Source organism: Hyaena hyaena, unplaced genomic scaffold, assembly GCF_003009895.1.
Source record: "Hyaena hyaena isolate Hyena2069 unplaced genomic scaffold, ASM300989v1 scaffold_161, whole genome shotgun sequence".
NCBI classification, from domain to species: domain Eukaryota; kingdom Metazoa; phylum Chordata; class Mammalia; order Carnivora; family Hyaenidae; genus Hyaena; species Hyaena hyaena.
Window position 1 is genome coordinate 1,650,311 of NW_024080792.1, and position 13,792 is coordinate 1,664,102.

Below are 13,792 nucleotides of genomic sequence, written 5' to 3' on the forward strand. Positions count from 1 at the left end.
TCCACAAGCATGAGAATGAAAGTCAAAGGCTAAAGACGGCTGAAGAGAAAGTTAGAGGGCTTGGGTTTCTGAGAGCACTGTGGAGTCACCATCTAGACTCAACTTCTTGTTGGATAAGGAAACTAACTTCACATTTAATTAAGTCATTATAAATTGCTTACTCTGTTATTTCCAACCAGACTTAAATACAACCGAAACAATGAAGAATTGTGTCCATTATACTTTCTTGTTTTTCTCCAAACACTTGCCACTGTATCTGGCATATTCAAAAGAAAATTCTGGTTGAATTAATAAATACCCTCTATTTCCTTTATAACCTTAATTGACCCTTCTCTTCAACCAAATCTCTACTTGTACCTCCTCCTAGAATTTGTTTTCTAAAAGTAAGATAATCCTCACTAAAGACTCCTCCGTAGAGTCAAAACAAAAGTAAGGAGAACCCGTGGAAAAGGAGCCAAAGGACACACTGTTCTGACAGGAAGTATCATGGAGCAGTGTCCTGGCATAAAGCTTCCTCTCTAGAGACCAACTTACCAGGGCATCCTTTGCACTGATCTATGTTCAACCACTTCTTAGTCCTTACTTCATTAAAAAAAAAAAAAAAAACTAACATATTTCTGTTATGCAACATTAAATTATACAAGTACAGATCTTCATAGGTTTTCAAAGTATCTTTATAGAAAAAAAATCATTAAAGGCAAGATAAGCATATTATGGTACATACAAGCAAAAGAACAATCAGCAACTCTTAGAGAATAATATAAAATGGAAAATATCCAATATATATTATCCCCTTTTTATATTATTTCCTTTTCATATTATCCTCTTTTCTAGATAAGAAAATGGGCACTGAGACATTAACAAATTGGCTCAACTTCTCATAGCCCATAAATGATAGAGCCAGAATTCAACCAAGGCTGCTCTGATCCTCTATATTGATTTCATTTTTTTAGCCAAACTTTATAAAAATTTATGAAGCAAAGAAGGCAAGTCTTAATGTCCTACAGATTGCTAGAGACAGACATGGGGACATGGGGTCCACTGTTGTTCCTACTTTGACCGTGTGCACCATGAGAAACTGCTCTACCTCATTTACAGTTCAGAGAACAGAAGTCTTTTTCCATGGTTTTCCTATAACTTGTGTCATGATTGCAGGGAGCCAAGATTATTTTAACATTTGGGTATTTTTTTTACTTACTGAGAAAGCAAACATCTTTGTGCATTAAGGAAATTCTAGAAACACTTTAACTTGTGGCAAGATGTAAATTATTCTTTAAAAAAACTGAATATTAATAAAAGATCATGCTTAGTCCAAAACCATAAAAAGGCATTTTTTTTTAGTTTGTCTGGTTGAGAACCTTAGCTTTGTTTATAGAAATTCAGTAAGATCGACATCCTGAAATTAGGAATGCATTTGAATAGAACATTTAATTTGATACTGCAGTAATTTGATTAAATACACAAAGGGAGTATGTGGATTAATTGAAACAGTAAAATATCAGCTTTGGGAATGAACTTCAATCCCACTATGGGTCCTAGATGAAATGATATTGTAGTATTGGCTATGCTTCCAGTGATTACATATTTATGAAGCAGCTTAGTTTACTAAATATAATATTTAACACAGCTTCAATTTCATGCTGCTTTTTCTTTCAATCCCTAGAGTGCGATTTTTCTTAGCCTGACTTTCACTGGAAAATTATTCAAAAAAGCTAAAAATTTAACTAGTTCCTCCTCTTTATTTTATTTAAAATTTTTTTTAATGTTTTATTTTTGAGAGAGAGAGAGAGACAGCGTGAGCAGGGGAGGGTCAGAGAGAGAGGGATATAGAATCCAAAGACAGGCTCCAGGCTCTGAGCTGGCTGTCAGCACAGAGCTTGAAGCGGGGCTCGAACCCATGAACTGTGAGATCATGACCTGAGCTGAAGTCAGATGCTTAACTGACTGAGCCACCCATGCACTCCTAGTTGCTCCTCTTTATACCCTCCCTCCTACCCAGTAAAAACACAAGCAGGGAATAACACCATTCATAATGACTCTTATATTTGAAGTCATTTCTTTATTTTCTAACTGACAGTTTGCATGAAACTCAAAGTATAGACATTTAATCAATAGAAGGCAGAGAATCAGTATCAGCTGTTGGGATCCTAAGCTTGTGTTGTGTAAATGAAGTTCTCTGATGAACTTGATCCTGTTCATCAAAATGTTTTACAGATTGCATCTTGTAAATTGCTGAAATTAAATGGTATTGAATTTTTGCAGCATTTTCCCCACTCTCAGTCATTTGGGAGAAAATGAACCCTGGAGCCTCAGAACCATATTCCATCAGTAATTGCCATTTAGAGCACAAGATTATGAAGAAAATTTGAGAATTTAGTGTGTTTTATAGGCAGACTCATGATGGTTAATCAAAGAAAGACAGAGTCTAGGTTACATAATACCTAATCTGCTATTTCATTTATTCATTTATTTATTCAACAAATACTTAGTAAACTACTAGTCTGGGACAGGCACTAGTGTAGGTATTAGATACGGACATGAATAAGCTAAATAAAACCCATCTTCATGGAATTTATTGTGGAACTATGTGCTTCAAACTTGCTATTATTAGGAGAGAGTGGTATCCAGGGTAGATAACCTGTAAGATGTTCTAATTTCTTATCTTGTCTTTTTCTGTGCCTTAGCTTCCTTTAATTTTAATTTCAGCCATACATACCATCCACTGTTTGTTACTATTATCCAGTCTGTTTCTTAACCCAATGGAAGTATTTAAATTATCCTTGGAATGTAGTAAAAAACAGTCACACTATCTGTAATATCTTTGATGATTAAATTAGCTCCCCAAATAAATTCTCTGCTTTCTTACCTCTTCAGTACTTGTTAGTTTGAGATGAATAACGCCTTCATCTTTGGTAAGAAGAATGCAGTTCCAGGGGGACCATTCCAAGGACTTGTCCCACCTGACCATGACCAGATCGTGGAGATCATTCCAGGCACTGAGTACTGACTGCGATGCCCAGATGTTCTCTACCAGGTACTGAATATCTTGTAGCTGCAGGTCAAAACAAGTTTGAAAATTAATGTTTTCTTCTAAAGATAAGAGTATTACATCACTTGAAGAAATACATTATACTGCGTATATTTTTAAGAGAGAAACATTATTCATGAAGTTCAGTGCTTCTTACAGCTTATTTTTCACCAAACCTCTGCTCATTCTGCCCAGACTACATTATCAGATTCACAGTCATGACTGCATCTTTAACCCAGGGAACTATATTTCATCCAGTATGCTAATTTTACCTTATATGTAAATGGTATTTGGTGCTTTTCAAAATTTGTCACTATCATCTTATTCTCAGGGTTATCATAGGTCACTTTATTTCCATGTTACCAATGAAGAAATTGAGATTTAATAAAGTAAGCAATTTGCTTAGTGTTATTAAAAATACTTTGTTGTTTTAATGAAAAAATAAGGAAAATGGGGGAATGAAATAAGTGTTTAAAAACTTTTATAATTTAAAACATATTAGCTAAAAGTCTTGAAATGACTTCTTATCAAAAGGTCTGAATATATAAACTTAGAATTGCCAGAGGGGCAAGCTTCACTAAGTATAAGCATACAGAAAAGAAGGTTTATTTTATTTTAATTTTTTGCGTGGGGTTGAGGAAGAGAGAGAAAGAGAATGAGTGGGGGACGGGCACAGTGAAAGGGAGAGAGAGAATCTTAAGCAGGCTCCATGTCCAGCATGAGCTGGGGCTAGATCTCAGGATCCTGAGATCATGACCTGACTGAAATTAAAAGCCTGTCGCTTTACCAACTGAGCCACCCAGGTGGCCCAAGGAGCCATTCTTTTAAAAGGTTCCCATGGGAAAGCAGCAATCTTTTCTGTAGTCTCAGTGAACACATTTCATCCATGATTGGCAACCCTTACTGATCATACCTGCATCAGGAAAGCAATTTTAGAATCATCTTCATAATTAGCTTCTGAATAGTAGAGCCGTTGAAGTAAACATTTGTACTTCAAAAACGATTCTCGTTGCCGAGTCTCATTGTCAAGGTTAATGCAGTTACGACACCGGTATACACGGTGTGAGGTGGATGATACAGCAAACTCTGTGGAAGGCAAGTAGAGCTGGCAACTGTGGCAAAAGTAAATCTTCTTATAAAACTTCAGTGGGTCTTGAGGGACCTAAATAGTAAAAATTAATTAAGTAATTAATTAATTAAAAAAAGAAAAAAGTTATAAAGGTCAGTCCAAATACTAACCAACAGAAATACTGGAGACTAACTTAGAATAAGATAAAAAGTTGGTTAATTTCTAAAGTCACATTTCCCTTAACTTCCTATTATATACAAAACTTAAATTTCAAGCAGTCTTCATTTATCCTGCCAAAGTGTTAAGAAATCTGTATTATTCATCAACCCTTAGATACATGTGGTAAAATCACCTAAAAATTAATTGAGAGAAAAAAATTAGTAAGTGAAGGCTTTAGATTCCAAAATCGTAAGGAAACCTTCAAAGTGCATTGGCACTTAAGTTTTAAAAAGAATTTAGATTTTTAGTGCTATGTTACATTAATCTTACAGGCAATAGTTAGATTCATGTATAGATGAAAGCTCACCCAAACTAAGTGTATTTCTCATTTCATTTATCCTAACACTAAATCTGGATTGGCTCAATGATCAATATGCAAAGCCTGAAACTGTGCATCATATAGTAGCTCTATTTTTAATTTTTTGAGGAACTTCCACACAATCTTCTAGAATGGCTATACCAATTTAAATTTCAAAGGACAGTGCACAAGGATTCCCTTTTCTCTATATCCTTGCCAACACTTGCTATCTTTCGTCTTCTTGATAATAAGCATTCCCAAATTGTGAGCTGAATATCTTACTGTGATTTTGCTTTGTACTTCACTTATAATTAGTGATGTGGGGCACTTTTTCATGTATGTGTTGCCATTGCATGTCTTCTTTGAAAAAATGTCTACTCAGGTCTTTGCTCATTTTTAAACTGGGTTGATATGAATTTGCTATTGAGTTATATAAGTTTGTGGGGGTTTTTTATATTAATTCATCAGTTATATGGTGCACAAATATTTTCTCCCACTCTGTACATCACCTTTCATTTTGTTGGTTGTTTCCTTTCTACGCAAAAGCTTTTCAGTTTGATGAAATCCCAGTTGTCTATTTTGGCTTCTGATGCCATGACCAAAAAATCATTGCTAAGATCAATGTTAACAAGAGTTTCTCTATATTTCCTTCTAATAACTTTGCAGTTTCAGGTCTTATATTTAAATCTTTATTTTGAGTTGACTTTTGTATGTGGTATGAGTAAAGGTTGATTTTTTTTTGCAGGTGGCTATCCAGTTTTTTAACACCATTTAATAAAGAAACTATCCTTTCCCCCATTGTATGCTCTTAGTTCCTTTGTGCGTTTATTTCTGGGCTTTCTATTTTGTGCCATTGATCTCTGTGTCTGTTTTTATGTCATTACCATACAGTCTGAACTATAGCTTTGGAATATAGTTTGAAATCAGGAAGCATGATGCCTCCAGCTTTGTTATTCTTACTCAAGATTGCTTTAGCTACATGGGATCTTTTGCAGTTCCATACAAATTTTAGGATTTTTTTTCCTAGTTCTATGAACAATGCTATTGGAATTCTGATAGGGATTGCATTGAATCTGTAGACCACTTTGTGTAGTACGTACATTTTGCGTGTTAGGGGGGGTAGTAAGGATATTTTAACAATGTTAATTCTTCCAAAAGGATTTCTTAACTACAGAATAAATGCTAAAGGCATGACCCATTTTAAAAATGCATAAATTCAACTTTATAAAAATAAAAACATCTGCTGTGTTAAGGATACTGTTATGAGAATTAAAAGACAAGCCACAAACAGAGGGCAGATATTTGCAAATCAGAGATCTTACAAAGGATTTATATATCAAATAAACAAAGAATTCTCAAAGTTCAGTAACAATAAAATAAATGGCTCGGTTTTGGAAAAGGGAGGTGGTGGCAAAAGATATGTGCAGAGATGGATGGCAAAAAAGTGCATGAAAAGATGCTTAATATTATATTCATTAGGAAATCACAGATTAAAATGTAATAGAATACTACTACACATTTATTAGAATTCCAAAATTAAAATAAAGACTGGCATTACCAGCTGCTGACAAGGATACTGAAACCTGGAACACTCACACATTACAGATAGGGACGAAACATGGTACAGCCAGTGTGGGAAAAGCTTGGCCATTTCTTATAAAGGTAAACATGCATTTGCCAGATGACTCAAAAAATCTTACTTCCCAGGTATTTAACCCCAAACAATCAATTTACAAAAACTCACAATCAGTGTTTTTAGTGATTTTACTCACAAAATTCGAAACTCTAACAATTCCATGTCCTACAACTGTGAATGGATAAACAAGCTCTACTACATCCAGACAACAAAAATATTACTTAGTTATAACAACAAACTAAGGAGACATTCAAAAACACAGGTGAATATCAAATGCAATATGCTGAATGAAGGAAGCTAGTCTCAAAAACTACGTATAGTAGGATTCCATGTATATGACACTCCAGGTTAGGTATTGATTATATGACACTGCATTTGTCAAAACTGACACCAAATAGTAAATCTGACCCAAGGCTAATTTAAAAACTGAATAAAATGGTATGTTAGGTGAATGTGTAGAATATTCTATTATTGTGAAAATATAAAAGCTGAGTTAAGTCTACAGAGAAGGACTAGAAGTTACCTTGGGCAAATAGAATATTAATTTGAATAAGAAATAACATAATGGGCAACTTTTCTCTTGGACTTTTGTTATATATATTCTTTCAAGATTTTATTTTTAAGTAATCTCTATACCCAACATGAGGCTCAAACTTATAAGTATGAGATCAAGAATCACATGTTCAGGGGCACCTGGTGGCTCAGTTGGTTAAGCATCCAACTTCAGCTCAGGTCATGAACTCAAAGTCTTTGGGTTCGAGCCCTACATCGGGCTCTGGGCTTACAGCTCAGGGCCTAGAGCCTGCTTCAGATTCTATGTATCCCTCTCTCTCTGCCCCTCCCCTGCTTACTCTCTATCTCTGTCTCTCAAAATAAGATAAAGACATAAAAAAAAAAAAAAAAGGAATCACATGTTCTATTGACCAAGCCAACCAGGTATCCCTGACTTTTGTTCTGTCTCAATACTCTTACAATACAATTAAGTTTTTAAAATGCATTTTTTAAAAAAAGTATGTAAAAATTAAGTTTATTTTTCTTAAAGTTTTGATGAAACATTGAGATTTTATATCAAAAAACCAAAATAGATATTTAGCCAGCTTCTTAAATCGAAACTGTAAATACAATCATTAGAACAAAATACCACTTAGAATTCTTTAGTAAACCACTCCCTTCCAAACTGCACCAAAAGTGTTTTAAATCGTTTGACACAGTAAGAAGGCAATTAGATACGTACATTGGCTTTAGAAAGCAAAATCCTCATAGAAAATTAAGCATGTTGGAGCTGGAAAAGTTAGTTTAATGCAAATATATGTTACATTTGAAGTTCTCTCAGGATACCTCCATGGATCTGTTCAGTAATAACTATAACTAAGCAGTATTAGAAGTATTAGAAGGCAATACAAACAAAGTTTACATGTAAAATCTCAGAAATTAAGACTTCAGCTCTCTCTGACCTCATGCAAGAGGAGACCCATGAATTAAATGTCAGAAAATGAATAGGAGTTAGCAAAGTAGGGGACACCATTCCAAGTGGAACAGTGTGTTCAAAAGCATGAAGGTGTGAGAGATCATAAGGCATTCAACATAATGCAATATTCAGTTTGGTTCAGAGAGTAGGGAAGAATTCAAGGTTGAAAATAAAGACACGGAAGTTAAATGATTAATTTATTAACAAAAAAAAAAAAAACCATTCAAAAGAGATGTCACCAATAAGATGGTCTTTCACAGGGACCCCAAGTAATGCATTAAAGCAAACTTTTAATATACTTCAATTTACTACAGCACATTTTAGAATTTTGAGACAGGAATACAGGAAAAAAAGTAGAGTACCTTAAGGTGTCTTGCAACTTCTGGATTAAATAGAGGTGTTTTGATGTAATGAAAAAAGAGTGTTGCGATTCTTTTTCTGAGCCCTTCAAGATTATGATGCTTGACTCCTCTCATCATAAGATCAACCTCTCTGTCAATCAATTCTAGAATTTCCTGAGTCAGTTTACATTCATGTTCCTATACAAAACACAAACATGTTCAGCACAGAATTTTTAAAATCACTAAGTTAGTTTTCAAAATTACCTCCAAACAGACTGAAACTAGATTCTAAAAGAAAGAAATTGCAAAAGAAACTGGTAGGAGTAAAAATTGGTACAACTGGTTTGGGAAAACATTTGACATTATCTCGTAGAGCTTCAGGTATGTATAACCTAAAGACAGCAACTCCACCCTTTAGATCACCTAAGGGAAATGTGCGTGTAGGGTCATTGCTCACAGTAGCACTAAATCAGAAACAACTAAATAGCCATAAATCAATTGATGACATAAATAAGTGATGGTTTATTCATACAATGCAACATACTGACAGAATATTATATATATGGAAACGAATAAACTATAGCTATATATATATATGTAACAACAAGCTTAAAGCTTAAAAAAAGTAATGTTGAGTGAAAGCAAGACACAGAATAATTCAACATCATTCCAAAATAAGCAACACTAAGCCATATTATTTAAAGACATATAAAGATGGTAAAACTATAAAAAAAAAATCAAGGAAATGACTACTGTGAACGTCAACATGGCAGGTACTTCTAGGGGATAAGAGGGTGAACTAGGATTACAAAGAGAAAGGGACATACTTGGCAATGTTGGCAATGTCTCGTTTTGGGTCCGCGAGTGGTTACATGGTTGGTGACTTCGTATTTGCTACGTTGTACATATATAGTTTGTATATTTTTTCCCCAAATTTGTATAACTCATAATAATTTTTCATAAAGTCACAGAAATGAGTGTGGTTGAATAAGAAAGCTCCACATAGGGGTTAAGTGATTAAGGTAAGATTTTATGAGCAGTAAAATAGAAGTAAGTTGCTCCAACTGCCCCAGAGAGAACTAAAACACAGTTTGAATGAAGGAATCAGAATGTGAAGTACGTAACTGTAAAATAAAATTCTCTTGTACTTTTTAATACATACTTGGAGTAGCTAACACAATAGTGTGGAGTGGGGTCCTTGGCGCTGAAAGCATATTAGAATGACCTGGGAGATATTTTTAAAGATTTTAACATTGCCCTGACACTTGAGGATCTACTTTAACTTCTCTGAAATTGTGCCTAGATATCATTCCTTATTCATTTATTCTCATATTCTCTCTCTTTCAATCTCTCTCTGTCTCTGTGTATCTCACTCTCAAGTTCTTCAGACGCTTCTAATGTGTACTCAAGTTTAAGATTCACTGGGCTCTCTTAGTAATTGTCATCAAAATAATACCTATTATTTATTGAGGGCTCCCTATTTGTAAGCAGTGAGATATATGGATTATATTTTATTTATATTTTACAAATACATAGAGATGTATGTATACTATATACACATATATATCTAATCCTCAAGGCAACTTACTGATTTTCAGGAATATTAATTAAGTTATCTAAGACTGTATAGCCATAATGAGTAGAGCCAAAATTTGAGTCATGTTTAAAGGCCTTAATCCTCCAATAAAATATTGTTAAATAAATGTACATGTAGATATACAGGTTAAACATACTGTTTAAGAAATGCAAAATTTATTTTTATAAGCCTATTATCTGTTTTTGTTTGGTTTTCTTTTTTTTATTATTATTAACCAGCTTATGTACCTAAATATATTAGTTAGGAAGATTTCTATTGTATTCCCTACTTGCACTTTCCTTTTTCCAATCTGGCCTTTTTACTACGCACTACAGACATCATGCTTATTTCCTACCTCTGGACCAACTGATTTTCCCTTTCTTCCTGACTCTCTATCTTCCAATGTTAGTCACTACACAAATGTCTTGAAAAAGGTAATACAGAACAAAAGCAGTCAATGCCTCATTGAGTTAATGCCTCTGTTCTCAAGATGGAGAGAAATGCAAGAGATCTCTTCAGACTTAGCTCCCAACAAGAACCATTTACTCAATTGCTTAATGTGTCTCACATTGATAAACGAAGAGAACAAAATAAAAGTATTCTCATGCTGCTTTAAAACTGCTAAAAATAAAATTTTCATTGAAGAATGTCAAAATATATAGACAATTGATGTTTTATTGAACTGAGTTAAGTATTAATCTCATGCTATATATTTGTATGTATTTGCATCCATCACATAGAAATGGGTATTTATTTCCATTTAGATTATTCATTGTGCTATACTTACACTTATCATGTGTCATAATATACAGTTTGAGAACCTTTAGATAACTATTAATGCAAAAACCACATCCTCCCCAAACTACACCAAAACAATTTAGCTGTTGACAAAATAAATTCAAATATATAGACATTGATTAATCATCTTTATCATTAATGCAAAACAGCTATTTTAGTATTAATTTTTTTATTGATAGTGATACCTCAAAACTAAGAGAAAGTTAATGTACCTTCACAGTATGTTTAAGTGTTAGGAGTACATCCAGTCTTTCATCTTGAGAGACATTTTTCAGCACTATGCATTTATAGATGTTCTGCAGCTCTCTGGCTCTGATGGTGAACTGTGTATCCATCTCAATCATTTTGCCGCTAAGTGATCTCCATACCCTTGGAGCTGAACACTTAAAAATAATATTATGTTTATAATTATCAGTTAATTAAAGGTTAAAAAATAATTTTGTTACTTCTACTAAAAGCTAACTTAATATCATGTGCTTTATGAATAAAACCATCACTAAAACTTGAGGAAATTAATTACAGAATTTGTAGACCACGGGAGATTTAAGGGAAAAAAGCATGAAAGAGCTCTTTAGTCTGTGGAAGTGCAAGCATTTCTATAGGATTCAGAATTTGCTACTTATTGAACTAACTAGTATGTTGAATGGCTTAATGAGTATATGGAATAACTCATTACCCTTGGGAAAAGTTATGCTATTTTGAATGTTTAAAAAAGTGATCTGCTTGTTTCAGTTACACAGAGTTATAGAAATGTGTTTTGACCACGCTTTGTCAATTGAAGAAACTTTTGTGGAGCCATTGTTACAATCCTCAATGCCTTAGAACTAAGGATACAATAAAACAGGACTCTATGAGTTACGGTTTTGTTTCCTATAAACATAAATCTGTAACAAGTCCACAGTTCTTCACAAAGCAGGTGTCCACAGTTGAGCAACTGTATTTAGCTCTCTTAGCAGTGGTCCCTGTCTCCCTGATGATGATGGCTAAGATGTTCACTCTCTATTCCCAAATCTGTCTTGGTGCCTCTCAACCCAGCCGACCCCATGAACTGAGGGTTACTGACAGAGTTCGCCTGCCCTGGAGCTCATCTGTGGACTCTCAGGCTAAGAATTCAGGGGGTGGAGTGACACAGTACAGACACTAGCGCAATCGTTAATGAATATTAAGTCCGTGTTTTCCACTGCTTCTGTTCCTTCCCAAACGAGGCTTTTAGAAAAGATGCCTTCACCTAGAAATTTCACAGTGAAACCTCACTATTTTCCCTTCCCCTTTATGGTATAAAGCTGCTCAATTTCTTTCCCTGATTATAATCTAACAGAAACAAGCCTATTTTGATCATGACTATTAACTCTCCAAATGCTGGATATTTTGTAGACTGAATGATAATTGCTTTGGAGACCTGTAGTCTAATTTATGCCATAATTACAGCCACTTAAATCTTAGATGTGATATAATTCAAAGCTTAATTAGAAGCCCTTGTATGGGAACAAATCATTAGGAATGCAGACTAGCCAAATAAAGAAATAATAGAAGGCTGGACATATTCGGTATGACAGTATTACGAAGAATTTTCAGTTACGAAGAATTTTCAGTTACAGCCTTAAATTACTTTTAAATTCTCACATTTCATATTAGCTAAATCACAATGAAAACTGAAAAGCACCATCTAAAAACAACTATATGTGAGGTGTTTTCAAAGTAATGGCAGCATTTTCTGATCAAAGCCAGAATAAGTGCTGTTCAGAGCTAGGAATCTCCATCAGAAACTTTATAGATTCTCAGTTCTAGTTTAAGTCCAGCAAGTGAGAGGTTGCAACCTTATAATTCACTTATATTTCTAAGGCATATATCTAATATTAAATAATGTACTGCTAATTAGCAGACTGACAGAATTAACTAAAATTCATTAAGGATTATAAGAGGGAAACAGCTCAAAAAGAAAATATTTGTCATTTAATTACTATCGCTTAGAAATAAATAAATATATATATATATTACTTTAAATAGATACAGCTTTGTTTGGGGTATGCCTCAGAGTGTTATTGAAGTTGAATGTTTGTTTCAAAGCTCCTTTTAAAAGTTTTAAGGAATAAGCAACCTTAAACTAAGTTTCATATTGTGGTATTTAAAAACTTTTTAAGGCTTATTTAATTTTGAGAGAGAAAGAGTGCTAGTAGGGGAGGGGCAGAGAGAGAGGGAAACACAGAATCTGAAGCTGGCTCCAGGCTCTGAGCTGTCAGCACAGAGATGTATGTGGGGCTCAAACTCACAAACCATGAGATCACCACCAGAGCCAAAGTCAGACACTTACCTGACTGAGCCATCCAGGGACCCCTCGTGTTGTGATATTTTAAAGTCTAACTAATGTCTTAATTTTGCCATGCCATTTTCTATAGGGTGGTTCTATTAAATGCGATTTCCTTTCTTCTAATAATGTGTACAATACCTTTTGCTCTGCAGGTTTCTTTCACTTGTAATAATCCTTTTATTTCACTTGTAATAATTATCTTTTAATGAAATACCTAGTTCATCAACTTCATTGTATTTCTTTCAGCTGATAGATTGATTTAATTCCACCTCCCCTCCAAGTTTTTAGCCCCATCTAATATAGTATGATTTGGTAATATCTCAGATTTTTTCCAAATATATTCAACATCCAAATTCTTCCCACCCTGCAATTTTTAACTCAAACTCTACCTTTTCCATAAAAATTCCTAAGTAATATGTTTTGAACCAATGAAATCACTAGTATCTGAAGTCCTGTTGTACTCATAAACACACTCACACACACACACACACACACACACACACACACGTATCCAGTGTCTCTATTTCAAGAACTCAGGGAAATAAAATTTAAGTCCAAACTGTTCTATAATTATTTTTTTGTTAATTTTATTTCTCCCAAAAGATTATAAGAAATAAATTCTCATATGGTTCTATATATCTGATAGGGCCTACAGTACCCATTCATTCACTCCACTAATACTGAGTGTGTTTACTATATATTAGTGTGTTAGGTACAGAGTAAACAATACTGATTTTAGGAACTCTCAAGCCTCATAATAGGTAAAGATAAGAAAATCTATAATTAAAATAGAGGGTGATTCTGCTCATGATTGCAGGTAAGTAGGTAATTAATCATAGGATACTATGAAGCAATTACTTAATGAAAAGAAAATAGTATCTAAAGTGAAACCTGAAGAATAACTAGGAATTAGCCAGAGTAAAGGGAACTGATTCTTTACAATCAGAGAATCCTATGTTTGAAGTTCAAATTTCCCTAGCTAGTACTAAAAGATATTAAAAAAAAAAAAAAAGTCTATTCGACGAAGCTGTTTTTATACTTCGATATATTT

The 13,792-nt window shown here is 33.9% G+C and overlaps 1 protein-coding gene across 1 annotated transcript in view; it reads right to left on the reverse strand.

The window, feature by feature from the left end:
* The window catches only part of IQUB (IQ motif and ubiquitin domain containing), a 56,568-nt gene that overhangs the window by 1,354 nt on the left and 41,422 nt on the right, over positions 1–13,792 (reverse strand). The window contains exons 9-12 of the mRNA XM_039239657.1: positions 10,646–10,816; positions 8,081–8,257; positions 3,942–4,190; positions 2,867–3,052 (exon numbers count right to left, since the gene is read on the reverse strand). Coding sequence (XP_039095588.1) covers positions 2,867–3,052; positions 3,942–4,190; positions 8,081–8,257; positions 10,646–10,816 — 783 coding nt within the window. The remainder of the gene's footprint in view (positions 1–2,866; positions 3,053–3,941; positions 4,191–8,080; positions 8,258–10,645; positions 10,817–13,792) is intronic.